The 27,945-nt window shown below is 42.6% G+C and overlaps 2 protein-coding genes across 5 annotated transcripts in view; both read right to left on the bottom strand.

Moving 5' to 3' along the window:
* adgb (androglobin) overlaps window positions 1-15,960 on the bottom strand; it is a 33,855-nt gene extending 17,895 nt beyond the window's left edge. For 3 of the 4 annotated variants that reach the window (XM_046874263.1, XM_046874266.1, XM_046874265.1), the window contains exons 1-13: window positions 15,752-15,960; window positions 15,241-15,406; window positions 13,515-13,607; window positions 12,338-12,406; window positions 12,045-12,248; window positions 9,880-10,019; window positions 9,262-9,348; window positions 7,847-8,007; window positions 5,354-5,448; window positions 4,059-4,227; window positions 3,852-3,930; window positions 3,289-3,439; window positions 980-1,022 (exon numbers count right to left, since the gene is read on the bottom strand). In XM_046874263.1, coding sequence (XP_046730219.1) covers window positions 980-1,022; window positions 3,289-3,439; window positions 3,852-3,930; window positions 4,059-4,227; window positions 5,354-5,448; window positions 7,847-8,007; window positions 9,262-9,348; window positions 9,880-10,019; window positions 12,045-12,248; window positions 12,338-12,406; window positions 13,515-13,607; window positions 15,241-15,406; window positions 15,752-15,831 — 1,537 coding nt within the window. In that variant the 5' untranslated portion in view covers window positions 15,832-15,960. The remainder of the gene's footprint in view (window positions 1-979; window positions 1,023-3,288; window positions 3,440-3,851; window positions 3,931-4,058; window positions 4,228-5,353; window positions 5,449-7,846; window positions 8,008-9,261; window positions 9,349-9,879; window positions 10,020-12,044; window positions 12,249-12,337; window positions 12,407-13,514; window positions 13,608-15,240; window positions 15,407-15,751) is intronic. The other variant, XM_046874264.1, reaches the window with a different exon arrangement.
* Window positions 15,961-18,231: 2,271 nt separating this feature from the next.
* Window positions 18,232-27,945, bottom strand: part of rab32a (RAB32a, member RAS oncogene family) — a 12,742-nt gene continuing 3,028 nt past the window's right edge. The window contains exons 2-3 of the mRNA XM_046874284.1: window positions 20,774-21,051; window positions 18,232-19,321 (exon numbers count right to left, since the gene is read on the bottom strand). Coding sequence (XP_046730240.1) covers window positions 19,172-19,321; window positions 20,774-21,051 — 428 coding nt within the window. The 3' untranslated portion in view covers window positions 18,232-19,171. The remainder of the gene's footprint in view (window positions 19,322-20,773; window positions 21,052-27,945) is intronic.

Raw genomic sequence — 27,945 nt, 5'->3', positions numbered from 1 at the left:
AGAAGAAAAAGAGGGAAAGTAGAAGAAGTTGTTTTAGGAACAAATGGAGATGGAGAAGAAGAAGAAAAGATGGAGATGGAGAAGAAGAAGAAAAGATGGAGATGAAGAAGACGATGGACCTGCTGGTAATTTAGATGTTTCACAGAAGCCAGAGCAGAGGCCACTTCATTTAGCTTGCTCCAGGTGTTACTTAGCAACACACTAGGCTCCGTAGGAAAGCATGTAATTGGCCTGTCGTGATGAGGGGCCAAGTGCAGAGTCACGATCGGATAGATAGAGTGTGTGTGTGTGTGTGTGTGTGTGTGTGTGTGTGTGTGTGTGTGTGTGTGTGTGTGTGTAGGTGGGTATCTGTCTGTTTGTGCAATGCTATTTAAAAAGAAAAGACCAGGCATGTAAGAGAGAATGAGAGAAAAGAAAGAAAGAAAGAAAGAAAGAAAGAAAGAAAGAAAGAAAGAAAGAAAGAAAGAAAGAAAGAAAGAACGTGTAATGGTGATAGCAAAGTTCTCCAGCCATCAGATACCATCTGATTCCTTATTAGCATCAGAACACTGACGGCTTCCGAGTCGGCAGCTGCTTCACTTGATGAAGTGTAGTCACATCATCACGGACTCGAATTTGTGGACACCTCACCATCAGACCCCCACTCTTCTGGGAAGATGTTTCACCAGATTTCGTGTTCTAGCCATTCAGATTCATCCCAAGTGTCGTCCATAGAGTTCGAGCTCTATAGGAGGCCACTCAAGATCTTCCACACACATCTAGCCCATGGAAAGCAGATCTTCATGGACCTTCATGGAGTTCAGATCTCCTGGGTCAAGAGACGTCTTATAAAGTGGTGCACCTCCAACTTTGTGGGAACAGTTTGTAGAAGAAGCTCAAACGGGCAGAAAAGTCGGGTGTCGCGATACTTTTGGCTGTATCGTGTACGTGAAATGTGCATGCGGGAAAAGAAAAAAAATATATTGTAAGCGAGCGTTACCGTCAGCGACGTTTTTGGCAGTCCTCTTCTCAGATGCTTTAACCTGGGAGGAGATGAACAAGAAAATACAGAGTAAACAACAACAACAACAACAACAACAACAACAAATAATAATAATAATAATAATAATTATAATAATAATAAAGATCTGATAAATTATTGATGAAAAAGGTTGTGAGTGCAAATGTACACTCAAATCATTAAAGAGTTAAAGATCGTTCGCATCCACAAGGTTTGCTGAGAGAGCTTCAAGCTGGAAGAAGAGAAGAAGAGAAGAAAAGATCTAAAGGGAGAGTTGGAGTTGGAGAAATGTAGTGAGTTGAAGTTGGATGGGCGTGTTGGAGTTGTAGTTGAAGGGGGAGTTGGATGGGGTGTTGGAGTTGGAGGGGTGTTGGAGTTGAAGAGGGTGTTGGAGGGGTGTTGGAGTTGGATGGGGAGTTGGAGTTGGATGGGGAGTTGGAGTTGGAGAGGGTGTTAGAGTTGGATGGGGATTTGGAGTTGGAGGGGTGTTGGAGGGGTGTTGGAGGGGTGTTGGAGGGGTGTTGGAGGGGTGTTGGAGGGGTGTTGGAGTTGAAGGGGAGTTGGATGACAGTGCTGGAGTTGAAGGGAAGTTGGAGGGGTGTTGGAGTTGGAGTTGAAGGGGGAGTTGCAGGGAGTGTTGGAATTGGAGTTGGATGGGTGTGTTGGAGTTGTATGGGGGTGTTGGAGTTGGAGTTGGAGTTGGAGTTAGAGAAAGGTAATGAGTTGGAGGGAAAGTGAGAGATGGAGTTAGAGTTGGAGCTGGAGTTGAGGAAGGTGTGGTGGTGTAAGGATTAGCCACACTGCCTGATTAGCATGTCAGTATTTAACCACTAATTAAGTGGAGCGATCGCCGCATCTCCCAAGCGTTCCTTCAGACAACTTGTTTAAAGCGATAGAAAGTAGGTGTCACCATGGCAACAGCGTTACTAAAACCTTTTTATTGTATTTTTTTCCTCTTTCTTCCTCAACCTTGTGCTACAGCCTGAGGCGTCATCCCACTGTGGCGTTTAGATGTGGAGGACAATTAAGGGTTCGTCTCTGTGCCACATCTGACCAACGACAGCAGTGAGTCAGAAACAGGCTGTGAGTCAGTGTGTGTGTGTTGGAAAGAGAAGAGAAGAGAAGAGAAGAGAAGAGAAGAGAAGAGAAGAGAAGAGAAGAAGAGAAGAGAAGAGCTTTGTATTTCAGTGCTATCACCACCGTGCTTCAGCAGAGTGACATTTCACACATTTCTAGAATTCCTTGATTTACAAAACTACATTTAAATTACAAAAGGCATGCTCGCTGGACACACACACACACACACACACACACACTTAAACACACACACCATCCATTTTGCTCGGTCCTTCCTAAACCCCCAGTGAGACATCTGCCCTAATGACTGACAGGATAATTGTGCTGCTTTTTATACCGTTGAGGACGTGACCCGTCCTTTTTTCTACTTAATTTTTTTTTACATAACAGCACCAGTGTTCTGTTCTCCCTCGGTTTCTCTGCATGCGCTGGAGGAGAGACTTCTGCTGACATTGGTGCTGGACAGACGGGTTGCAGAGGCTGTCAGGGTTCACTGCCGCCTCCCAGCAGTGTCACATTTACACACATGCATTCAGAGAATTCAGAGAAAACAGAGTGCACAACCAAACATCTGCAAAACCGAACAACCGCAAAACCGAGCAGCCACACAACCAAGCAGCCGCACAACCAAGCAGCCGCACAACCAAGCAGCCGCACAACCGAACAGCCACACAACCAAGCAGCCGCACAACCGAACATCGGCACAATCAAGCAGCCCCACAACCGAACATCCGCACAGTTTTCATTACAACTATTAAAAACTGATACAATCCCCCTAATCATAAAAACGAATTATATTCCGTTCAAAACCAATACAGTTCCCATTATAACCTTTAAAACCAATACAGTTTCCATTATAACCTTTAAAAACAATACAGTTCCCATTATAACCTTTAAAACCAATACAATTCCAATTATAACCATTAAAAACAATACAACTCCCATTATAACCTTTAAAACCAATACAATTCCAATTATAACCATTAAAAACAATACAACTCCCATTATACCCATTAAAACCAATACCATTCCTATTAAAACCATTAAAACCAATCCAACTCTTAATATAACCATTTAAACAGTAAATTTCCCATTAAAACAATCCAATTTCCATTATAACCATTAAAACCAATACAACTTCCATGAATATCATCAAAAACCATTACAAATATACTTTCAGCTGCTCAGCACATAGACGCAGGTCGTCGTACCTCAGAATCATCCGATTTGTGGTTGTTGTTAGTGACGTCATGGTGGGCGGAGTCACGGTCCTCATTCTCTTCTGACTCCGAAAACGAATCAAGGTTAGAGGTGGATGTGTTGCGTCGTTGAACAAGCAGCTTTGGAGGCATATTTGAATCACTGCAATACAAACACACACACACACACACACACACACACACACACACACACACACACTCAGACGCTATAATGGACTTTGCATTATGAAAGTGTGTATTGACTCGTAATGGTGAATGTTCTGTAAGACAGCCAAACAAATCGATGTTTGAAGCTTGATAGCGGTCTTGATATCTAAATGCACCCTTCCTCCCACACACAGGAGTGTACTTAGCTCAATTACACACACACACACACACACACACACACACACACACACACACACACACACACACACGACTGTTCAGCACAAAGCACACACAGCCAGACCCTGCATCTATTAGAGAAACAGTATCACAGTTTTAAATAACAGAATCACACTCTCACACACTCTCACACACACACACACACACACACACACACACACACAGCGTACATTATAAGGGGTGTGAGTTTGTAGTTGATGAAAGGACTTGCCACCGCAACGTACTGCTCAGGCCTCTCGACTGGGATTTCTGCAGGAAAACAAACACATTGTTATATAATTATGTTTTATTATACAGTATTGTAGCTGGAGGACACTTCAGTGTGTCTCACACACACACACACACACACACACACACACACATCTACGCAGACCCACTTTTGGGTTCGTCTGTAATATCAGTTTCCTTCTGGGTACGGATACATTTGGAATAAGGTGCGAGGGGAGGTACGGCCACCAGGGGGCAGTCTCTGGTACGAGTGAGCAGAATCGAGTGGCTGTAGAGCTGACAGAGTCCGTTTTGTCGCAGGGTCTGTGATGCGTCTGCCTGAATAACACACACACACACACACACACACACACACACACACACACACACACACCTATTTGCCAAGTTTTCTGCAAAAAGAACAATCTACAATACAATGAAAACCAATCGAAGCCTCTCTGGAGCTCTCCGAAAGTCTGGGAAAATCTCAGAAAAGTCTCCAACACTCTATGAAAGTCTCGGAAAGTCTCCAGAAGTCACCCAGAACCAATATATGATCAATTTTGCACAAAATAACATTTTCAGTAATTAGCAAAAGTGAACATAGGTGTTGCCCATTAGCATGCATGGAATAGCATGGAATACCTAGCATGCTAGTTTTTTTTTACTATGGTTCATTCTTTCATTCAATCCTTTTTTTTATTTTTATACATTTATTTATAAACGTAATTTTATTTTCCGCATATCCACATGATCATATATGTAATATTTAGTTTGTTATTATTTAATGCGATTTTTTTTTTTTTTTTAGATTAAACTAAATATTACAGAGGTTTTGCCCAAAAGCCATTCTAAGCTACGAAATGTGTCTCGGAAATTGAAACTCGGGAAAAAAAAAAACCTTGGACACCACCATGTTCGTCTCCAAGCTAGCAAGCTAACTGATGTTTTGACCCAATAAACATTACAGTTCTAGATTTATGAAGGCGTATATGTCTGTATGTTGATGTATCTACAATAGAATTTAAAGTTACAAAACACTAGCAAGTCCATGTTCTGAGCAGCCATGTTGATTTTGATGCCTTTTGCTAAATGCAGCATCGAATTGAACGTTAGCATGAAATTCTGCCCTCGACTTCAACTAGGAGACCCTAACTTGTTCCAGCATGACCGTAAGTGCACAAATCCTGCTCCTTGAAGATCTGCTTTCCATAGGTTGTAAGATCTGGCCTGCTTTTGAGATCCAACCCTATGATGAATGCGAACACCACCCCAGACCTCCTCACTTCCTCACATCTTTATCAGAACCTGACTTTACTAAGAAGCTGACAGGAATCTCACAAATCCCTACAAAATCTAATGGAACATCTTCCCAGAAGAGTTAAGGTTATTGTAAGAGCGAATGAAAGTCTGTCCTTGTGGAACAAATGTATTTCAATGTTTGTGGAATTAAACAAGAGAGTACCATCTGGCCCAGCATGGAGGTCTTCTTCTCCTGCAGGTTAAATGGATGGAAACTGGCACACACGATTATCCGAGGAGCTGGAGGAGGTCCACTGCCTAGACCGGCACGAGGGAAAGAAATAGAAAGAAAAAGAGAAAGAGAGAGAGAGTGAGAGAAATATCAGACAGACGGAAGAACAGTGCATATGCTGTACATATGTGTAATTGAACAACCATAGCACATGCTGTACTGGAACAGAGCATTTCTGTCATTTTGGGAGGGGCAACAAATCATGAACCCTATTTAAAAAAAAAAAAAGTTGGAACGCTGTGTATAATGTAAATAAAACCAAATGCTAATCTCATAAATCAATATTCTATGCACAATAAAAAATAAATAAAATAATATTCATTGTTTAAACTGAGAATACATACTATTTTAAGGAGGAATAATTGAGGTTGTTTTGAGTTTCATTGCTGCAACACATCTCAAAAAAGTAGTCTAATGTCTTCTGTTCGTTTACATCTGTTAACCGAGGAGACCATTTGCTGAAGTTTTGGGGAAGGAATGTTGTGCCTTGTGTGTGATACAGGACTCTAGCTGCTTAACAGTTCTAGGTGTTCTTTGTTGTGTTTTTTGTTTGACGCACCAAATGGTTCTGATTCGATATGTTTTCTATGTTCTATGTTTTTGTGACTAAAAATATGGGTTTATATGATGGAATTGTACAAAATTGGGTCTGTGAGTGTTTGGAAAGTGACTAATAATTTTGTTATTTTGCCTCAGTCCACCATCACAAAAGATCTGAAATGAAGCCATTAGGATGTGATTGAACAGGGTATCGCAGGATCCTCTGCTTTTGAAACAAACCCTTTCACAGATGCTCTTCATGCACTGAAGACAAAACTGAAGGCAGAAAGAACCACAATTGGGCAGCTTATTGAATGTCTCGGCTAACAGGAGTGGAACCTTGGTCCTCTAAAGTCCATGAGGACATTCAAATCCCTGCACTGGCTGCCACGGCTGTGCCCTTGATCAACTCTTAACCCTCAAGTCCATGCTTGTTTAAAGGAATCTCTCAGAATAAGGGTGTTTGCCAAATGCCATAAAAGTGAATGCAGAAGATCAGGTGATCATCACCTGTCGTAGATCATCCGCAGACATCCTGTTCCTTCGAATCTCAAGAAAGCGTTTCAGCCCGCAAATGTTCTGATCAACAGGAGATCTTCTGGGACCACTATGCCACAAATCACTTTTTCTGCATTCTGATGTTTGAACAGTAGCTTAAGATCTCGGCTCGTATCTACTGAGCGATCAGAGAGAATGGCAATGACACAAGCCTGAAGTGAAACATCTGGAGCTAAATCCATTCTGTTCCTGAATGTCACATGAGCATTCACTGGTCCTGCTTCTACAGATGAGGCAGGTGAGTATCCAGTCCTTACAGAATTAAATAAATTATATATGGAACAGGGTTCTAGGGTTAATGAGATGACCTATTCTTCATGTTCTAAGGGAAAACGCACTGTAAATGTTCCTGCAATATTAATAGGATGAGCTATATGTGTACGCGAGCGTGCCAAGGAGATATTCCTTGAGGCATGGAGGATCTAGGGCTTGGTGCCAAGTGTATGTATGCCACAGCATGTTACAATCCCTGCCTGATTAATTGGTACCGACCACCAGTGAAAGAGCGAGAGGGAAAAGACGGAGCACAGAGAGAGATTTTCAATAGCAGACCTTCCAGCTTTTAGCATGCTGGAATTCAGTCATTAACCTACTGAGGCTAATGACCCAGATGAGCCATATGGTAGCGCTAATCTTTTCTTTCTTTCTCTCGACGTGAGGCGCAAGGCGACGCGGTGATACGTCTTTAGCGTTCTCGTACGTCAGTGTCAAATTTCCCATAGCTGTCGTTTTGTGTGTTTTTCATGTATGCTAGCTGAGGATGCTTTCGGAGAGCGGGTCGGGTCGCTTCCTTCAAACCGTGTTGTTGTTTTTTGGCTAATAAACCTGTCAAGAATGCTTACCTTGACCTTAGCACATGGCCCAATGGAGCACAGAGACGAAATTATTGATATTTTGTTGACAGTTTTAGCATGTCGATTAAAATTTCATGTCCCGGAAGCATTTTGTGAGTAAATAATGCATGTTACACAATGGACATGGATAACAACACAATATACTGATATACAGGAATAAATGTAACCAACACCAGCACACACACACATCCAATATGTCTTTCTATCTTGGGGAAGGATTTCCGCTAGTTAATGCTAGCAGCTAAAGAAAGAAAGGGCATATGAATTTAACAGTAGAGTGAATTTATTCTCACAGGGTCGTTATAGTACCCCTGAGGTTTAAGGAGCCCCAAGAGTGGCAGCTTGGTGATACCAGGGCTTGAACTCCTGACCTTCTGATCCATAACCCAAAACCTTAACCACTGAGCTTCCACCTCCCAAATGATACACGCTGTATGTGCATGCTTGCTCTTGGACATATCTTCTCCAGTACCTCTTTCTTTTTCTTTGTTAGCCTCTTTTGGTGAATCCCCGGTGGCAGTTAAGTCGATTGATGGCCGTCCTTCCTCGGCGCTCTCCTCCGTCGGCTGAAACTTAGGAATGGTATCTTTCAGGTATCCCCATATCTCTGTGACGTACCTTGACCTGGGCCTGCTGACCAAACCAACGGTTACTCACCAATCTCTAAAAAGTATATAACCTACAGAACTGCCAGTATCCTGAGCCACTACATTTACATTTGGCAGACATCCGTATCCAGAGCGACTAACAATGATTTCATGTGTACACCTGAGCATTTGAGGGTTAGCAGTGGTAGCCTTTAAATCAGATTATGGTTCCTGTTCGCACGCCACCGGTTTTGTATCGATTAATATCCTGCTGAGGGGATTAATGATCCGAAGCTAACCAGCTGAATGAACAGCGAGCGCATCAATCAATGAACAGCAATTAGAGGAAAACATAATGTCTCTGAAATCAATACACTGTACACAATCGCGCCAAATTTATCATCCTGCACCTTTCGCCACTAAAGACAAATAAAGAACCAACTGGGCCTTTATTTTTAACCTTATGACTTTTAGCTGAAGTACCCTGCAGTTTGATTTATAAAGCCTCTAGTCAGTTTTGCTTGGCGTACACTGTTCTAGCTACAACATACAGGAGGATCCCACACCCTGTTAAAAAAATCACAGTCATAATCACCTGGCCATGGACCCAACATGTGTCATGTAAACAGAGAGAATGTGTTTACACTTCATGTGAATATACACACTTTTATTCTTAGACAAGGTTCTGAGGCAGAGGAAATATTATTGGTTGGTTGATTAAGTTGTTTGAGGAACTGATTGGGTAAGTGGTTGAATTTGTACTTTGATGAGATGTGTGTTAATTTGATTGGGTAAATGCTGGATTGGGGGGGATGATGAGTTTTTTAGTTGGTTTATTGTGTATTTTGATGAAATGTTTGTCAATCTTGTCAATGTTTGATGAGTTGTTTGGTTGATTCAGTGAACTGATTGGTTGATAGAGTGATTTGATGTGATAGACTGATTTGTGAATGGTTGGGGGGTTGATAAGATGTTTGTTGATCTGATTAGGTGATAGTTTATTGGGTGGTTTGATGAGTTTGATTGGTTTGGTGAGTGACTAGTTGTTTGGTTGGTCTGGTTAGAAGATTGGGTAATTGGTTGGTTACAGAGGTTGATAAGATGTTTGGTTGGTTCAGTGAACTGATTGGTTGACTGGATAGTTTGATGAGATGTTTGTTGATCTGATTGAGTGATTGGTTAATTGGGTGGTTTAATGAGTTGTTTGGTAGGTTCAGTGAACTGTTTACACATGATAAACATAGCTAAAAACAATAAATGACAAATTAACAGAATAATCCAAGTTGTAGTTGGGTCTTACTTAATCGGGAGGAACTCCGGGATCCATCCGGTCAGACAGTGGATGACGCTGAACTCTTCTATTTCTCTGCTGGTATCCTGCACCATCCTAAAAAGATTCGCAAAACAGCAAATGACAAAGCTAAAAAACCATCACTTTAAGGCTGATACAACTGTGGGCAGTTTCTCTATATGTCCTACTGGTGTTCGTATTAAGACTAAATCTACTTGTGGGCTAATCTAATGAGCTAGACGAACAAGTGAACCCGGTGGAACTGAATCGAAGCGTTCGACTTCGTTACGTGGCAGTTTCAAGTAACTGGATGTGTGTGCATGTGTGTGGCCTGTTGCTCCTCTGTTCTCTTTTCTAGTTCTTGAAGAATCCAGATGGCTGATGCCCTAATTGCGCCTCACGGGATGCTGCGTTCGAGCAGGCCAGCAGCTATTAATTAAGTGCACAATTTCACAGTTTTCTCTCCTCGTCGATTCAACTTGAGGCATTAAAGTGACGTGGCAGAGTACCGTCTCGACCTTATCTCACCACGCAGGTGAACTCACGTTTTTTTATTCGATAGCATGATGTTTTTCAGGGTGACAAAAGCACTCATCATAACGATAATGATAACGAATATGTACTTACTCCGTACTGGCCAGCTTTAGTATTCCCTTAGTCAGCAGCATAGGCCAGAGTTCTGATTGGTTGGCACTCGCTGGAAGTAGCAGATTGTTTTTTTCGTCAAACGGCAACCAATCGTCAATAGTGATCTTCCTCCAGCAGCCCTGAGACAGAAATACGAGCAAATCAGAAACACACTTTTAATGTACTAATGTATATCCGATAACACTGGGGTGATATCTCAGCGGGTTCCTGTGAAGACTCGCCCTGAAATGTTACTGTAACTGCTTTAGCTGCACTCGAGACTGAATATTCTCTCAATTCAGCTTTACTGGAGAGAAGCCACATGTGTCAAGAGAATAATGTTTCCAGATTTTTTTTTATTTATATTTGGATACCCAAAGTCCATTAGTGTAGGGGTTCAGTCCTTGACTGAAGTGTACTTGATTTTAATAGAGAGAGAGAGAGAGAGAGAGAGAGAGAGAGAGAGAGAGAGATAGGCCTGTGTCATCTACTAACTCATTACTAAATCTAATTAACGCATACTCACTGACTCCTATATATCCTAGATTAATATAATATTATTATTATTATTATTATAATCATAGTTGTGTTAGTGGAATATTAATTAATTAATTATTTCATTCATTTAATCATTCTAGCTACTGATAATTAAATTAATTATAATAATAAAATTAATAATAATAATATAATAGTAATAATAATACTATGTGGTTAATATATTGTTGAAATTTTATTTTTATTTTAATAATAATTAGTTTTTTATTAAAAGTATATACTTGTATTATGATTGTCATTATTATTATTAATGAGTAATAGCAATACTAATGTATTTATTTATTTATTTATCACTACGGCTACTTCTAATAATAATCATAATGTTGTTCGTGTTCAATATACAGTATTGTTAAAATTGTTTATTCTCATACTAATAATAATGAAAATAAATGATTAGGGGTATTATTATTATATAATTTGTAATAATAATAGTAATATATAAACACACCTTTTTCTTCATTCGTTCATTCATTCATATTTATTCATATTCACTACTACTAAATATTATAATGTTTAATATATTGTTCAAATGTATATTATTATTATTACTACTAATTAGTTAGTAGCAATAAAGGGAATACTAATTGATTCATTCATTACTACTAATAATAATATTGTTCAATATGTAAAATTAATTAATATATAAATAATTATAATATGAAGCTGCAGCACTTAAGGAGGCACATTTAAATACCCATCACACACACACACACACACACACACACACACACACACACACGCTCAGATGTCAGATAAGCCTGGTGTTCTCACTTAATCACTGCCTGCAGGACATCATCTGGCATCCTAAAGAGGAAGAAGAAAGCAGACGTACGTGGCTGTAGGTGTGGAGAGTTTCACCTCTTACTCACGCTTTACCGCCTGATCACTAGTGTCGATATCACGCAGGGGTCAGCGTGAGCTTTTCTATAACACTGCATCACAGAGCTGATAAACAGCTAATAGATTATGCTGTGGAGTCGCTCGTACGAGTCTGAGCGAATTCAAAACTCTGGATTTAGATGATGAACCACGTTGGGGTTTTAAAGAAATTCAACATACAAAGTGGCTACACTGACCATTACACCCATTGTTGAACATCCCATAATAACAAAACTTCTCTATTTTTTCTGGGAAGGCTTTCTAACAGATTTTAGGGTGTGTTCGTTCATCATCTGCAAGATTGTTAGTGAGATGTTGGAGGAGGTCACAAAGCTACAGTTCATTCCAAAGTTGAGAAGGTCAGGGCTTTATACAGGTGTAGTTCTTCTCCAACCTTCTCCAACACATCCTGTTTACCTGGGGATTGCTTTGTGCACAGGAGCACCATCGTGATACAGTGTTTGAGTCTCTAAGTTCCAAGGGACATACAATTTCAGATGTTCCATTTTGAGGGTTTGAACTATTGGTGGGATAATCAGGGGTGCACAAACTTTTGGCCTTATAGTGTGTGTGTATATCACTCATATATATATATATATATATATATATATATATATATTCATATTTGAAGGACTTGAGATTATTTATAAAATCCAGCACTGAAGAACATCCCTGCAGTCTAATTTTCCAATGATAGCACCAATGGCTCCATGAGCTTCATGAGAACTTACCATCCAGTACAGACGAACCACGTATTTCCCATAGGCGTTGAAGAGAGGAATGTGGCCCTTCACCGCTTTGCAGAGGGAATAGATGTGCTCCCAAGGTCTCCAGGGGCTTGCTGTGGCCTCCTCAGATGTAGAGTTGCCCTCACTTGATTGTCTGCTGCACACTTCCCATACAATGTAGATCTCGCTGATGATCCGGCGCATAAGCTGAGGGTTGAGATGAACACCAGTAAGACATACGTGCGTTACACAAACTTTTGTCCACTTTTGGTACAAATCTGTTTATTAATACTTACTTCGCTGGACATTAGGTGCTCATTGGCTGACATGAGATCACATGACTCATTTTGGACGACTACCGGCGTCTGGAATAAAATAACGTTAAAATGTATTATTTCTGACTATATACTAGTAATGAAGCTGTTGGAGTGATCTCCTGGTGCTGTTTCTCCTTCTAGTTCTCATTTTCTTCTACAATTCGTCTCCAAATTCATCTTAAGCCGTCGATGAAAATCATTGTATTCGCAAAACATTAGTGGAAATCCTTCATGGAGCTCTGGAAGGTCATTAGGAAATATTTGCAATCGACATCTCACTCTGGATGGACCTGGAACCGGATGTTCCTCTGGTTCCAGGTGTTAATAAGCAGCGCATTCGTTTAGATTCAACCGATTACCAAACAAAGGAACAAAACCTATTTAATTACCCAAGTAAAGTTGTAGCTGGTAGTTTCAGCTGATCTTTCGTGATGTTTATAAGCTGTGTCGGATTGTTGTTCTTGGTCAAACCTCTAAAAAGACTTGAGTGGCAGGCCCTGTATTTCACCCTGAGGCCTCCTGTGATGTTCTACCTAAATAAATCCAAATATTATGACGCCACGTCTCAGTATCAGTATTATAGAGAAGTGCAGTAGATCACAGCTGCATCACACTCAGGATCTCCTACAGTCAGAATGAAACTGAAAAACAGCTGTTTAATCTACACCAATATACGTGAGCTTCTGCTACAGATGTGGGATGCAAGCTCTGACTAGCGCATCTGATCAAAAGACATAAAAATGCAGAGGTTATTGGACGCCTGCTGGATGGCCCCAGTATGAGCAACTCACAATCTGATTGGTTAAAGCAACAGCTTCAAGCAACATGTACTTTAATCTACCTGCCGCACCCGGAGCTCATTTCTGAAGGTCTTACAGAAGATAACTTTGACCCCAGCAACATGTGATAGCTGAAATCTGATTGGATCGAACTCCAACGTATACAGACACTCATTGAAGCAACACACAAAAAATGTTGATAGAGTTTAGGTCAGAAGAAAAGGTTGTGCTGGCCCTGATGGCGCTCCACTGCGACACTCCTGAATTCTGAATTTCTGGGTTCTACCTTCTCCATTCAGAGCGATTGGGTTCGGAACCTGGAACAACAATGCGTAAATATATAGAGTAGTTTAACAGTGTTTGTGGAACGATCTTACCTTCTGAACGATGTGCTCCATGGGCCGTTTCCAGGTGTGAACGTTCAAAGATGCAGGGATTTTCACCTTCCCTTCGGGGTCCTCGAAGTATTGCTGAGAACAACGTAAGAGAAACGAATCAATTATTAAATGGAAAATGCTCTTAAAGATTAAGGTTCTTATGAACTACCTCGCTTTGTTCAGCTCATGCTTACAACCACTTTATATAAAATCCATGGAAATGCCACTTATTTGTCAACGTCCTCATTCCATTCAGCTCAGAACTTTAGAAGGTTATAATACAATGCAACCGAGTTACTTGTCCAATCATTGGTAAAAGAATGTCCAGACCCAAAAACCCACATTTTGGAAAAGTTGATTGAAATCTTATTTGTGGAACGTGGTTCTGAGCTTGGTTTTGGTTGAATTCAGGCGAAGCAGAGACGCGGTTCCTCTAAAGCTCAAGCGAGGAACTAAGAGGAACACCAAAGTAAAGTGAGGAGACCCTAGCACAGACAACTTATGTTGACGATGATGGAACAGTTTGGAGAGTCCATTCGTTGTCAAACTTGGTTTTCTCCAGCAGACCCAAACTAAAAACACCATCAGTGCCAATCAACACAATGAGTCCAGATGTTTCCACCTGTTTCTTAAGTTCTTTGAGAACATGCATGGAATCCATTGTTACTCTCACAACCCTGGTACCTTCCAGACCTCAAACTAGGTGTGACCAATGGTCGATTGATTCTGAACTCTACAGATACATATAGTAACATCACCTACTGTCCATCTCAAAAAACTGGTCCACTGGGGGACACACAAGACATCATCATAGAGTAGCAGGACACAAATAAGATCTACAGTGCATCCCCACATTCCTCTCCTGGATTTCACAAGGTCAGCATCACCTCTCCTAGTGATGCGAGCAAGGTGATTATCTCCGAACACCTGCTCAGATGGAACCCCTTCACCACGTGGCAGGTGGTATCCAGGTGTTAAACACCACCTCTGGTGCTGAGAAGGCGTTAACTAGGAGCTAATTATGGATGTGTATATATAATAATTAGGATAATAACCCCAGGCCTCCTCACTTCTTCGACTACATCAGTACCCGATTTTACTAACACCTTTGTGGCTGGATGAGATCTCACAAATCTCCACAAAATCTAGAGGAACATTTTCCCAGAAGTGAAGCTCATTAGAAAAGCAAAGGGAGACTAGACTAAAGTTTGCAGACACCTGGTCATGAGTACGTTTTGTGCTTTTTTTGAGCATCGCATTCCACATTTGGACCAAATTTGCTATTAGAATTTCCTCCACTCTTCTTTGAAAGATGTTCCTCAAGATTTCTCACATTTGGGCGCATCCAGACACCGAGCAATGTGTTAGTAAAGTCTGGTAGTGACGTAGGTGAGGTGAGGGGGTGCAGTCAGCGTTCGCATATATCACTAAATTGTTCAGTAATGGTGGAGCTCTATAGAAGGAGATCTTCCACTCCAAGCCATGCAAAGCAGATCTTCATGGAGCTGGCTTTGTGCACAGGGGAAGTGTCATGCTGGAACAGGTCTGGGTCTCCTAGTTCAAGTAAAAGGAAAATTTCATGCTACCACATCCGAAAACGTCCTACACAAATGTGTGCCTTCGGTTTTTGGAGAAAATCCACATATGGCTGGAAGAATCAGGTGTCCACATACTTTTGCCCAAATAGTCTAATTGTTTATTTATTGTTTTTTATTTTGACACTCACATTTACAGGACTCTTCCTCGCTTTGGCATCTTTCGCTCCTTTGGCTGCCTCCCATTTCTCCGCGCTGACCTCTGCTTCGTTCCACTCGGGCCAGATGTTCTCACAGCTCCTCCAGGCTTCGCCCGAGGAACTTCCAGAAACACCAGAGACACGTGACGAGGAGAACCTGCAGAGTTACAATCCTAATTATTAGAACAACGTGGTGAGCAGAAAGAAAGAAAAAAACTCGGAGAACATGCAAAAAGCTTGACATGGAGGACTAGGAGACCAGAAAACCAGGTTCTTCTCCTGTCAAACCATTGAAGGTTAAGATGCTTTTCTGCTCAGCACTGTTTGTAAAGAGTTCGTGATGGTCAGCTCAATCTAGATTTCTCTCTCTCTCTCATCCACAAGAGTGCTATGAGTGCAACCAAAGAGCTTCAAGATCTTCATGAGCAGCGAGAAAGCCGTTTTTACCCGGAAGTAACTACAGGAACATTTATTCTTTAGCGATAATGGGGAAATCTCTTACTCTTTAGTAGGTGACTGGTCTTTGGAGGACAAGTCACGGCTGGATGAACAATCTCGTTTCTTTAGCGTCGGTTTCGACATTTGGGTCGTTTTTTTTCCTGTAAAAGGAAAAGTGAAGTTGAAGCGCAGATCGAGCAAGTCGCAGGTGTTTGGCTGCGTTGCTAGGCAACGACGTCACATGGGACCGAGGCTTCTCCATTTAATACGTCGGTGTGAGTGAGAGAGAGAGAGAGAGTGTGTGAGAAAGAGAGAGAGAGAGAGAGAGTGAGTGTGTGTGTGTGTGTGTGTGAGATGGAGTGTGAGAGAGAGAGAGAGTGAGAGAGAGAGAGAGAGAGAGCGCGAGCTGGAGGGTGTGTGTGTGAGAGAGAGAGAGAGAGATAGAGAGTGAGAGATGGAGAGAGAGAGAAAGTGAGAGAGCGAGAGAGAAAGTGAGAGAGAGAGAGAGATGGAGGGTGTGTGTGATGGAGTGAGAGAGTGAGAGGCGAGAGAGAAAGTGAGTGGGAGAAAGAGAGATATGAAGGGAGTGTGTGTGTGAGATGGAGTGAGAGAAAGTGAGAGAGAGAGAGAGAGAGAGAGAGCGCGAGAGAAAGTGAGAGAAAGAGAGATGGAGGGTGTGTGTGATGGAGTGAGAGAGAGAGAGAGAGAGACAGAGAGATGGAGGGAGTGTGTGTGATGGAGTGAGAGAGAGAAAATGTGAGAGAGAGAGAGACATGGAGGGAGTGTGTGTGTGTGTGTGATGGAGTGAGAGAGAGAGAGAGAGATAGAAAGAGAGATGGAGGGAAACACCTGTAGTAAGCTCAATCACGTGACTGTGAACCCTGAGACTTCACAACACGCGTGAAGCAGCAGTGAACTTGTGGGGTGTCCGAAAACCTTTGGCCAATACGAAATATGCTGATTCATCAATATATTATTAACACCTGTACACCTGAGAAATGCCTCATCAGCCAATCACGTGACACGTCAAATCTCAATACGAGATGCTCTTCTGATTATATGAGATCTGGATGATCTTCTCAGATGATTCTCAACAGCACACCGGTTCTACCTACAGCGCTGTCCCTCACTCACCAGCAGATACCATGTGAAAAACCACCAAATTCCTGATTCATTGTTTGGTGTGAACATTAAGTTCTTGGTGAATTTGCAGGAAGACCACACCAAGATTTCACTACCGCTTCCACCAGTTCTCAAAGGTTCTTCTACAGCTTGCAGCTGTGACACGCCATGTTTCATTGTAGCTTTCTTCTGCAATCAATGTTAACTTCATGAACACCGATTTAACAAACCCCTGGTGACCAGTTCTCCTCCGTGTTGTGGGTTGCGTCCCAGGAAACGCCCCAGCAGGGAAATCAAAGATGTTGATGGTGAGGTTAATCACAGAGCACTGGTTACAGTCTAAACAATCATTTCATGATCTGGGGACCTGCAAGAAGATTACTGTACTGTACTGGAGGCTGGCTCAGGGATGCTGAGAACATCAGCTCTAGATATTTGTGGTGGAAAAGAACATAATTCCATCATTCAGATATGAAATAAAGATCATGGATTCCATCACCAAAGGTGATGACCTTGAACAGAAAGCAGGGTTTGAGGTCTTTGGGTCATAATCAGGTCACACATGGACGATTTCATCCATAAGAACCTCATTTTCTCCACCTTTTCCAACTTATTATAATCTTCACACTTCTGGGAAGATGTTCCACTAGATTCCGTGAAGATTTGTGAGATTTTAGGTACTGCTCTGGATCACTAAGTGAGGAGGTCTTGCAGTGGTGTTCACATTCATCCCATAAGGTTTGGAGCTCTATAAGAGGCCACTCGAGATCTTCCACACGCATCCAATCCATGGAAAGCACATCTTCATAGAGATCTTGAGTGGCCTGCTACGGCTCAAATCTGTAAACAGATATGTGGACCTGAAATCTCACATCTCCAAGAAATCTAGTGGAACATCACCTCAGTGAAGCTTCTTGAAGAAGTAAATGTGGAACGGGAAGCTAAAAAAGAAGCACATAGCAATCAGGTGTCCACAAACTTTTGCCACGGTCACTCACACAATAATACAGATAGGGCCAAAAGTATTCGGATGACCAACATTTATGGAGGTTGTACCTGATCTTCTCTGGCTTTCTGGTTTCCGCTAGATTTGAGCTGTGGCTGTAGGGATCAGTGCTTGTTCGTGATCTACAGTGTTGAGATCAGGTTCTGGTGTTGGAGGAGGTGAGGAGGCTTCAATTCCACATCATCTCAAAAGTGTTGATGGGGTTGAGAAGGTCAGGGCTTCATACATGATGCTGAAGCTCTTCTGCTCCAGTCTCAACACCGAGTGTTCATGGAGCCGGCTTTGTGCACAGGAGCATCAAGATGTTGGAACAGCGTTTCGGTCACTTCATTCCAAGAGAAACGTTTCGCTGAGGAACCACGTATGATTAGATGTTTAGGGGCACATTAGAAACACTGGACCACAATACCAGAGGGTTTCATCAAAAGCATTTTATTTGAAAAGTTGAATTTTGCTTTAAAAAAAAAGTATCCAGCATTTTTTAAAAACAGTTAAGTGAAGTATCACACTTCACACATCTCCAACAATCCTGGAGATACCACTCCTCCCAAACCCTGGCATGAACCTGGTCAGGAAACCGAGCGTATGCGTTCGCTCCAGGAACATTTCGGCTCACGGACCTCGAACAAACGGGTTCCTGCAGGGTTCCTCATGATGCTCGGGACGGATCGTGGACCTTCTTTGAGGGTCCTTTGGAAATGAAAAACCAACAGACTCCAGAAACAGAAAGAAGATGAAAAAAATAACTGAATACGAATTTTTTTACGTTTGAACTTTCGATCGGATTCTCGTCTTTTTTTTTTTTTTTTTTTTTAGATACTTTCATTAAAAAAAAAAATTCTTCTTGATTTTTATTTATTTGCATTTTTTATTTTTTTTTTAAGAACATGGAGTTCAGAAAACCTGGGAAAAGAAAAAAGAACCTTGCGAAGTCGCCGCTACTCTCGAGCTTCTGGGATGACGTTGGTGGAACTTCAGAGGGACCTTCAGACGATGAAGGACGATGCAAGTTAAACGTGTACTTGGTACAGCCTCCTATGACACCTGTAGGGTTGTGCTTATTCTATCTAAAAAAAAATGAGCAAACGATCGTTACAAACGTCTAGAACGAGCGAGAAAACGAAAGACGCGAGGAGAAAGAGACGAGACGAGACGAGAAGAGACGAAAAGGTCGCTAGTGTATATACTATACTATATACTGTAGTATGCAAGTCGTCCTGGTTTTGGAATGAGAATGATGATGATGATGAGGATGATGATGGTGGTGAAAGGATGGAAGTTGAAGACGGGGTTCTGGGTCTGAGTCTGTGGCCCTTTGACCCCTCCACGCTTTCGAGGACGGGTTGAGACGCGGCGCTAGCAGCAACCCGGCTTGCTCTCGGCAGGAACGACGTCTTGGTCCAGCTTGATCCGGTCGCCGTTGCTCTCCTCACACGGGGCGCCTTTGTCGTTCAGGAGGATGTGCTCCACCAGGAACCGGGCCGCCTCATCCACGTTGATGTTGTCCTGCAGGAGAAAAGATTCGTGTATCAGATTTTTTTGTACGTATTTCCAGGAACGTGAGTAGTGCATGTGTGAGATGCTAGACATGATAATTGTCGATTTTCTTAAAACACAAATTCAGTGAAAAAATAAATCCTAAAAAAAAAAAAATGTAAGGGTTTTTTTTGTTGCAAGAATTGGACAAAAACAAAACAAAAAAAAAAAAAAATTGTAGTGTGGGAGGCCATTAGGGTCACAAGATCACGAGTATCGATAAATCCCGTCCTCGTGTCAGACCAAAGAGCTGAACCCGATCACCTCAATAAATCCAGGACGGGAGGGGGGATGGGGCGTCTAGGAGATGAGGAGACAAAGTACAGAAAACGAACTGGAGAAACTTTCTCTGTCTCGTCTCGTCTCAACTCGTTCTCCTGGATTAACGGAGTCTTTTCTGTCTCCGCTCGGCTGCAGGACTGACCAGCGCTGCACCATGTGACCTCTGGTTTCCTTGGAGCATTACCCGAGGATGGATTAATAAGGAAGTTACCATGGAGACAAGCCCACATCGTCACAATTACCACGGCTTCTACCAGAACACCGTGTCCCAGCCGGCGTGGGCACTTACAACACACACACACACACACACACACACACACACACACACACACACAAAGACAAAAACACACACACATGCACCAAAAAAAAGTATTTGGACATCCGACTTTTCCACGTATGTGCTTCTTATTCAAAATGTTCTCACGAAATCGGAGGCACGTGAGCAGGACATTTTTCCTTCGCCTGAACTTGGAGACCTGAACCTGTTCCTGATCTGCGTTCCATGAGGTTGGATGTGTGTGGAAGATCTTGAGAGGCCTCCTATTTTTCACTTCACCTCACAAATCTCCTACAAAATCCAGTTCCCAGAAAAAAGTGGAGCTCATTATTAGAGCACACACACACACACACACACACACACACACACATGGACAGGAACACAAACACACACACACACCAGGTGCTGGAGCTTCCTACTAGACATCAGTGTGTCTGAATTCCTGATGGATAGATTTAGCTCAGAAGCATGTGCTCATGCAGACTGGGTGATGAGACACCTTCTGTCCAACAGCTCCAATCACTCACAGCCAATGTATGCCTGCAAACACACACACACTAACCAGTCACATGCTCACTAAGCCATGCGAGGTCATGTGAAACCATGTGAAGCACCACAAGCACACTAAGACTTTTTGTCCTGATCTGTAAAGAACACGTCAAACATGTGAGTTTGGTTAGATGTTCTCAGATGGTTCAGTGTGTACGAGGAATGAGGTGAGCAACAGATCGATCACCATCACCATCACCATCACACACACAGCAATGTTCTTCACAATGACATCTACATTTGCCAAAACCAGGAGCTCCATCGAAAAAAAAAAAAAAAAAATTCCTTTCTGATAAGACGCTAGTGCAAGTTACCTTCGCTGACGTCTCGAACCAACCCAGGAAGCCGGCCTCCTTGCAGAAGGTGTCCATGTCCGAGGTGCTCCTCGAGCCGTCCTTTTTCTGGTCGCATTTATTCGCCAGCAGGACGGAGGGGATCGGGCTGCCGTTGCCGAGTTTCACCTTGCTGTCCAAGTCATGCTTCCATTTCATCACGGCTTCGAACGTGGCGTTCCGGGTCACGTCGTACACCACGAACGCTCCCACTGCCTCCTTATAGTACACTCTGGTCATGTTCCCGAAGCGCTCCTGGCCTGAGAGCAAAAAGAAAATTCCAAACATTTGCATGTACACTATACAGACAAAAACCTAGAAACATCTGGAACGTGTCTTAATTTTGGAACATCATAATCCACATTGAGTTCTCATTTTCTCCTGGAATGAGCTCCACTAGATGTTGTGGAGATTTGTGAAGATTTCATTCAGCCAGATGAAGATGTAGGTGAGGAAGTGAGTAGGTCTGGGGTGGTGTTTGAGCTCTATAGCAGATCTTCATGGAGCTGGATTGGTGCACGATTCTGGTATCAACCGTTCTTGGTTCCAAACACACCCTGTTTTTGCCTGTAGACTCCAAATGCAGCAAGATTTATAGTGATGAGGTTGATGACCACAGTCTGAGGTCATGTGTAACCCCCCCTCTCCCCCTCCCCCTGAGGGAGCATGCTTTCTAATGATGCAGTGTCAAATGCTGTTCTCCTCACTACCATTACATCAACATGCCATGAGCTAGATCTTCTACCCTTCTCGTTTTGTGAGATCTCTCAGGTTTATACATTAGGGATGTTCTGTCTCCAAGAGGTTACAGCTCCACCTCTGCCATGTTAATCTGTATTTTATGCGACTCTCAGGTACGGACTGTTGCGGTACGTCGTGTTCACGTAGCAGCAGCTGTGCTGAGAGAAAGCTCTCGAGAAACGAGGAGAAATCCATCGACATAGAAAACGTTGCTCACAAACTATTGGTCGCTCCGTACAGTATTTAATTCAATTTGACCATTTATTTAATTTCATTTAATCAATTAAATCTGTGCCAATTTAAATCTCTCAATTTAATCAATATAATGAAAAAAGTGTATGGCATTCATTTGATTTATTCCGTTTTGTTTTCATATATTTTTATACAAATATTATTCTATAAATTATTTTATTTTTGTTTTATTTTTAGAATTTATTATATATTTATATATTTATTTATTATATATTATAAAAAAAACAAAAAAAAAATTCCTCCTTTTTTCTGCCTGATGTCTGTCAAGACATTTCTTTGGAGAAGTTTGCATTTTTTTCGGTCGGATGAATGAAGCTCTCCATCTAAACTCCGGTTTAACTTACACAGAACAGTGTGCAGAACTGTACGCCCCCCATTAACACCGTTAATCAAGCAAGTAATTGGCACTTTGCTTTGAGAACTTAAAAGTGTATTTTATTTATTTATTTATTTTAAACTCACTCTCTTTCTCTCTCTTTGTCTCCATCTCTCTCTCTCTCTCTCTCTCTCCCTCATTCTCCCGATCTAATGATTATAATGACCCTGACTAAAAAGACTGTAATCGAGACTTTCAGTGAAGATGTGCGAGTTGGAGCCTGAGTGAAACCAGGGCTTTTGTCCTCCCACTGTAACCCAGAATAGCTCTACTCCTCTTGGGCTGCCTGAGAAAGAGATGCGCATGATTACAACCCTGGAGCTCCGGAGAAATCCAGATCCTTGTTCTAAGCCCTCGATTGATTTCACAGCCACAAGAATGTCTGTACCTTTATGGGGAATGAGGAACAGGAACCGGAGCGATTTGCAAGGTTTCAGTACCAAATCTCGCCTGGTGGAAGGAAAGTGGTTAAAAGGTGGACCTTCTGACCAGAAGGTTAAGAGTTCAAATCCAAGTACCGACATGCTGCCGTCATAACAATGTTTTTTTATTTTTTGATTAACGCTATAACCTGCAGCAAAGTGAACAAAACGCTTGCGTAATTCATCAGACGTTCAGGGCTGCTTCCTGGAGCTCGGTTTTAAGGAGACGACCGATCGTAAGGAGTCCATAGTACACGCATGTTGTGGAAACTCAGGATGACTTTAATTCATGAGCAAGAACACAAACGAGTGTGTGTTACACTGATGTTCATGGGAATCCATGATCTTTGAGGACGAGTTTGTAATGAATATTAAACTGTAAATAATATCAAGTGATATCAGGACCATGAACAGCTCCGCATTTAAGCACCAACTACTGAACAGAACGCTTTCTCACGTGAAGCCTGTTCTGGTTCGGATTAAACCATCAAAGCCTCCTGATTGCAGTCGTAAATATCGACGAGACACTTGGGACCCGCGGACGTTCGCTTCGACCCATTGAACCTTCGCGGCAATCGTATTTGGATAAAAAGATGTTTTCTACAAGTCATTTTTGTGCCGAAGTGATGAATAAGAACCAATTCATGTTCCGTGAAAGACATTTCTCTGAAATCTCCAGATTTTTTTGAGCTAGATTGGGTTAAATGATCATCTCCTTGAGGGATGTGCCCTGCGCAGACATCTCGCCTCGTTTCATCTTCGTCCGGCTTTCATTACTGGTGTGAGTGAGATGAGGGACGTTGGGGAGATGGTCAGTATCTGAAGTGCGACGCTGTTTATTCGCATACCAAGGGGGATGCGGGGGATGGAGAGGGTGGTGGTGGTGGGGGGCTTGGTACTTGCAGCTGGCTTGTCTGGCTTGGCCTGTTTCTATGACAACACACCCACGAGATCATAACCACGATTAGGGCCGTGCAAAGAAAAACTTGTGGTTGCCATGGCTATGGGCGAAAGACTTTCCCTTGTTCTTTGGCTTTCGTTCTCGTTATTTTCCTTCGCTTCGTCGTCCTCTTCTCCACCCCCCATGTTCTTCATGTTGGCATTCCTGAAATTTACTTCAATCAAGGAGAAATTGAGGCATTTGCTAATTTCTTCTCCCCCTTTTCTAATAACGTGTGCCATCAGCATCCACTCTCCTGACTCTTTATAGCTTTATTGAAGAAGGTATAGACGAGCCGCGAATCCCGATTGATCCTCGAACCCATGGGAGACACAAAAGACCTCTCACCTCACTCTGACTCGCTACTAAGCGTGGCAACAAGGGCCAGGCTATCGATCCGGGAGCGTTTATCGAGATCATCCCGGGAAATATGGGAATCCGATACGCACTCCGGAAGCAAACCGACAAAAACAAAGCCTTTAATATTACAAACAGCAGCTACGTCAATTCCTCCGCAATGCAGCTTTTTTTTTGCGAAATTTGCGCCAGATCCAGTCGTGACCCACCTCGGACACTGAGGAACCTCTTAATCAACACTCCAAAAATATAACATCTAAAGGTTTATTGGAGCTGGTGTTGAATCTATAACGATCTCAGATCTTGAGCTGATTTATGAGTTGCTCAGGAACTTCAAATGACTGAAAACTGTAGGAAGGACATTCCTCGTAATCACACACTCATAAGATTTCTCACTCTCCGATGTTTGTAACGTTTTAATGGTTTGTAATCACACTCTTGCGTCACCCGGATGAGGAAGGGTTTGAGTCTGGTTCCACTCAAGGAACATCTAAGGGAGGTTTCCCTTGTTACGGTCACCCCGGGTTTCCTCATCAGGGATAAATACACATATTTCACTGAAATGTTTTGTTCTATAACTCTTACATTCTGTGAAACAAGTTTGTCCCTAACAAGCGAGGAGAAACGGTAGTGAAGAAAAAACTCCTTGAGATGGATTAAGGACGAAACCTTTAGAGGAACCAGACTTGAGAGCCTTATCCTCATCTGGGTGGCACCAAAAGTCCATTTATTACCGTCAACCATTGTTGCAGACTGTTGACATTAAGTAGAGTCCAAATCCATCGTCAAAGCTCCAGTGCTGCGCCGTAATTTCATGGTTTCCCAAATCGTCCCCAGGAGAGCGACTGGAAGACTGTTCATAGCGTACTAACGAGATGTAGGGGGCGCCAGTGTTACAACCTTTTAGGAGGATCTCTTTTCTTCTTCTCCTTTATTTTATGTGAAGCTAGAAGCGAATGATGGGGCATCGCATGCAGATGATGCAAGGGTTTTGCAATACAAGTTGCCATAGTAGCTCCCTGTGTGTGTGTGTGTGTGTGTGTGTGTGTGTGTGTGTGTGTGTGTGTGTGTGTGTGTGTGTGTGTTGCTGTTTGAGCAGCAACTCGCACATTTGGTTGCTGCCATGCTTTCAAACTAATTCCTTCACAGTTTATTCCCTCGATCTGGATCGATCTGGAAAACGTCTACGTGAGGCGTTTCCCGCCCTTTTCCAACAAGCGCACCCAGAGATAAAGAAGTGCTATCAGATTGGATGGACCTGGAATCGGATGTTCCTCATGGTTCCAGGTTTTTGGACCTGGAATCGGATGTTCCTTATGGTTCCAGGTTTTTATTAGTAAACAAAACATCCAGCCAACCAGAATCCGGCATTCAGGAACTGAATCCTGTATATTTTAATCTGGTGAATGATGTTTGAGGTGGAAGTTTTTGTGTGTAAAGCAGATTTGTGAAGGTTTTGTGTGGATTGTGTGGAGACTCAGTGAGGAGCTTAACGTCCGTCAGGTCAGACGGGGGCTTTTAAACTGCTGTAATGAACACTGATGTATTCAAATCTGACCCAGAATTGTTTATGCTTTTTTTTTTTTTTTTTTTTTACAATAAAGGAGTAAATAAACGAATCTCTAACGCGATTGTTTTGGAAGCCCGTTTGGACGAGGAAAAAAAAACAAAAAACACATGGAGCAGCTGCTCGACTCCAGGCGGAAATCCAGAAAGAAAGGAGATGGGAAGCTCTTTTCTTGTGTGTCAGCCGCCCTGGGCGTTTACCTGAGGGGTAAAAGGAGTAAATTTAGCCTCGCAATTAAGAGCAATTAACTGCCGAGAGACCTGCAGAGCTTTTAGTAGAGAGGGGGTTTGGGAGCGGATAATGAAACGGAAACCGCTTGGGTGCACGTGTGTGTGTGTGTGTGTGTGTGTGTGTGTGTGTGTGTGTGTCGCTATTTCAAAGCACTTTGTAATGAATGTAAAATGCTTAGAAATGAGAATCCATTAATATATTTTTCTTTTCAACATGAACACATTCCTGCATTCTGCTATTCGAGAGAGAGAGAGAGAGAGAGAGAGAGAGAGAGAGTTGGGGTGAATGGAGGAAGAAAAGCATGGAGGGTGAGAATAGAAAGAGAGGAGAGATGGAAGGATAGATGATGGAATGGAGACAGTGAGATGGAAAAAGAGAAAGATGGAGGAGGAGAGAGATAAAAGAAAGCAAGAGATGGAAAGAGATGAAGGAAGAGCGAGGAGGGACAAAGAAAGAGAACGAGAGCATGAATTGTGAGATGGATGAAGGGATGAAGAGGGATGAAAGGAAACGAGAGACGGCAGAAGAGAGATGTGGGAGATGAAGGGGACGGATGGACAGAGAGAAAGAATTGAAGAAAGAGAAAAGAAAGAGAGACAGCGGGAGAGATGGAGAGCGCAAGAGGGAGGGATGGACAGAGGAATGAGATGAAGAAAGAGCTAAACAGATGGAGAGACTGATGGACGAGATGAAAGAACAAGAGATAAAGGGAGAGAGATGGAGAGAGGAAGAGACGAAGGAATGTACAGAGCGAGATGGAGGGAAACATTGAAAGAGCGATGAGCGGAGGGAGAGGGAGGGATGGACAGAGGGGAAATAGATGAAAAAGAAAGAAAGAACGAAAGATGGAGGGCTGTAGAGGGACAAAAGAGCAATAAATAAAGGGATAGAGATGGGAAAAGAGGGTGAGAGATTAAGAGAGCGAGAAAGAAAAGGAGAGAGGAACTTCATCCCTTCATCGGAGGGAGAGATGGAGGGATGAAGGAATCAGAAAGCAGGTTCTCCACACTACAAAATCTCACTAATCTCCACGAAATCTAGTGGATCATCTTCCCAGAAGAATGGGAGTAAATGTGGACGGAGGAACGCAGCGATCTTATTGGACGGTTTTGATGAGTGCCCCGGTCATTCACCTCGTCCTTCTGAAATTGATCTCATGCGCTCAGGGGTTTTGCAGATCTTTTTGTGCTCCGCCTCTCAGGATAACGTGCTTCATTAAGCCGAGGAATTTTCCCTCAGAACTAAACTCCAAACCTGTAGAAGATCTCGTGATCCTCTAAGTTCCGTTTTGAATTTGATCAAGTGCCAATGGAATTTCCGGGGCGTTTTCAGGTTTCCAGTCCAGCACCGTTTGCATGAAGGGGAATTTCAGCTCATGAGGAAGAAACCTCGAGAGGAACCAGCCTCGAAAGGGAACCTGAAATGAACTTCTCTAACAGTGCAAAAATAGTGCGAATTGCTCAACCAGGAAAATCTGCACGGTTTCATCACAAAGTTATTTTGTTGAAGTTCTCACTGATGGAGACTCCAAACCTGTTCAAGGCTTTTAGGAGAAGGAGATCAGTTCTTCAGGACAGAAGAACGTCCCGATAAGCTTTTTTTTTAGCATCCCGTTCCACACTTTCCTCTTATAAGTTATATGTTTTTTGCATTAAACATTGACCTTGAGAAAAAGAAGGACGAGAAGGAAAAACGAAAGTGAGTCCTCCAGGCTGATCAGAAGAGCCGAGACGTGAAGCGTTGCTGCTGATCGTGCGTGATCACGTGACCATGTGACGCAAACGGGTTCAGAAGAAGGAAGAAGAAAAGAGGATCAGAAACCAAAAGAAATATTTGTTCTACGGAATAAAATTATAACTGTACACACACACACACACACACACACACGTATTGGGACACAATCTGTTCCACCAAGACGCAAGAATGAAGATCTGATGTGCATGGTTTGGAGGTGTGTGAAAGATCTTGAGTGGCCTGCTATAGTAGTGTCTATTTTTATACACACACACACACTCCTCTGTAACACACACACACAACTTTCACCTCACACATTCACACACACACACCTCACACACACACACACACACACACCTCTCTAACACACACACACACCTCTCACCTCTCACAGTAACACACACACACACACACACACACACACACACACCTCTCACACACACACACACGCAACTGTCACCTCACACATTAACACACACACCTCTCTAACACACACACACAACTTTCACCTCACACATTAACACACACACACAC

The sequence above is a fragment of the Silurus meridionalis genome, chromosome 18, assembly GCF_014805685.1.
Source record: "Silurus meridionalis isolate SWU-2019-XX chromosome 18, ASM1480568v1, whole genome shotgun sequence".
In the NCBI taxonomy this organism is placed as follows: domain Eukaryota; kingdom Metazoa; phylum Chordata; class Actinopteri; order Siluriformes; family Siluridae; genus Silurus; species Silurus meridionalis.
Note: the sequence above shows the minus strand (reverse complement) of the source record. Positions and strands in the feature narration are given on the sequence as shown.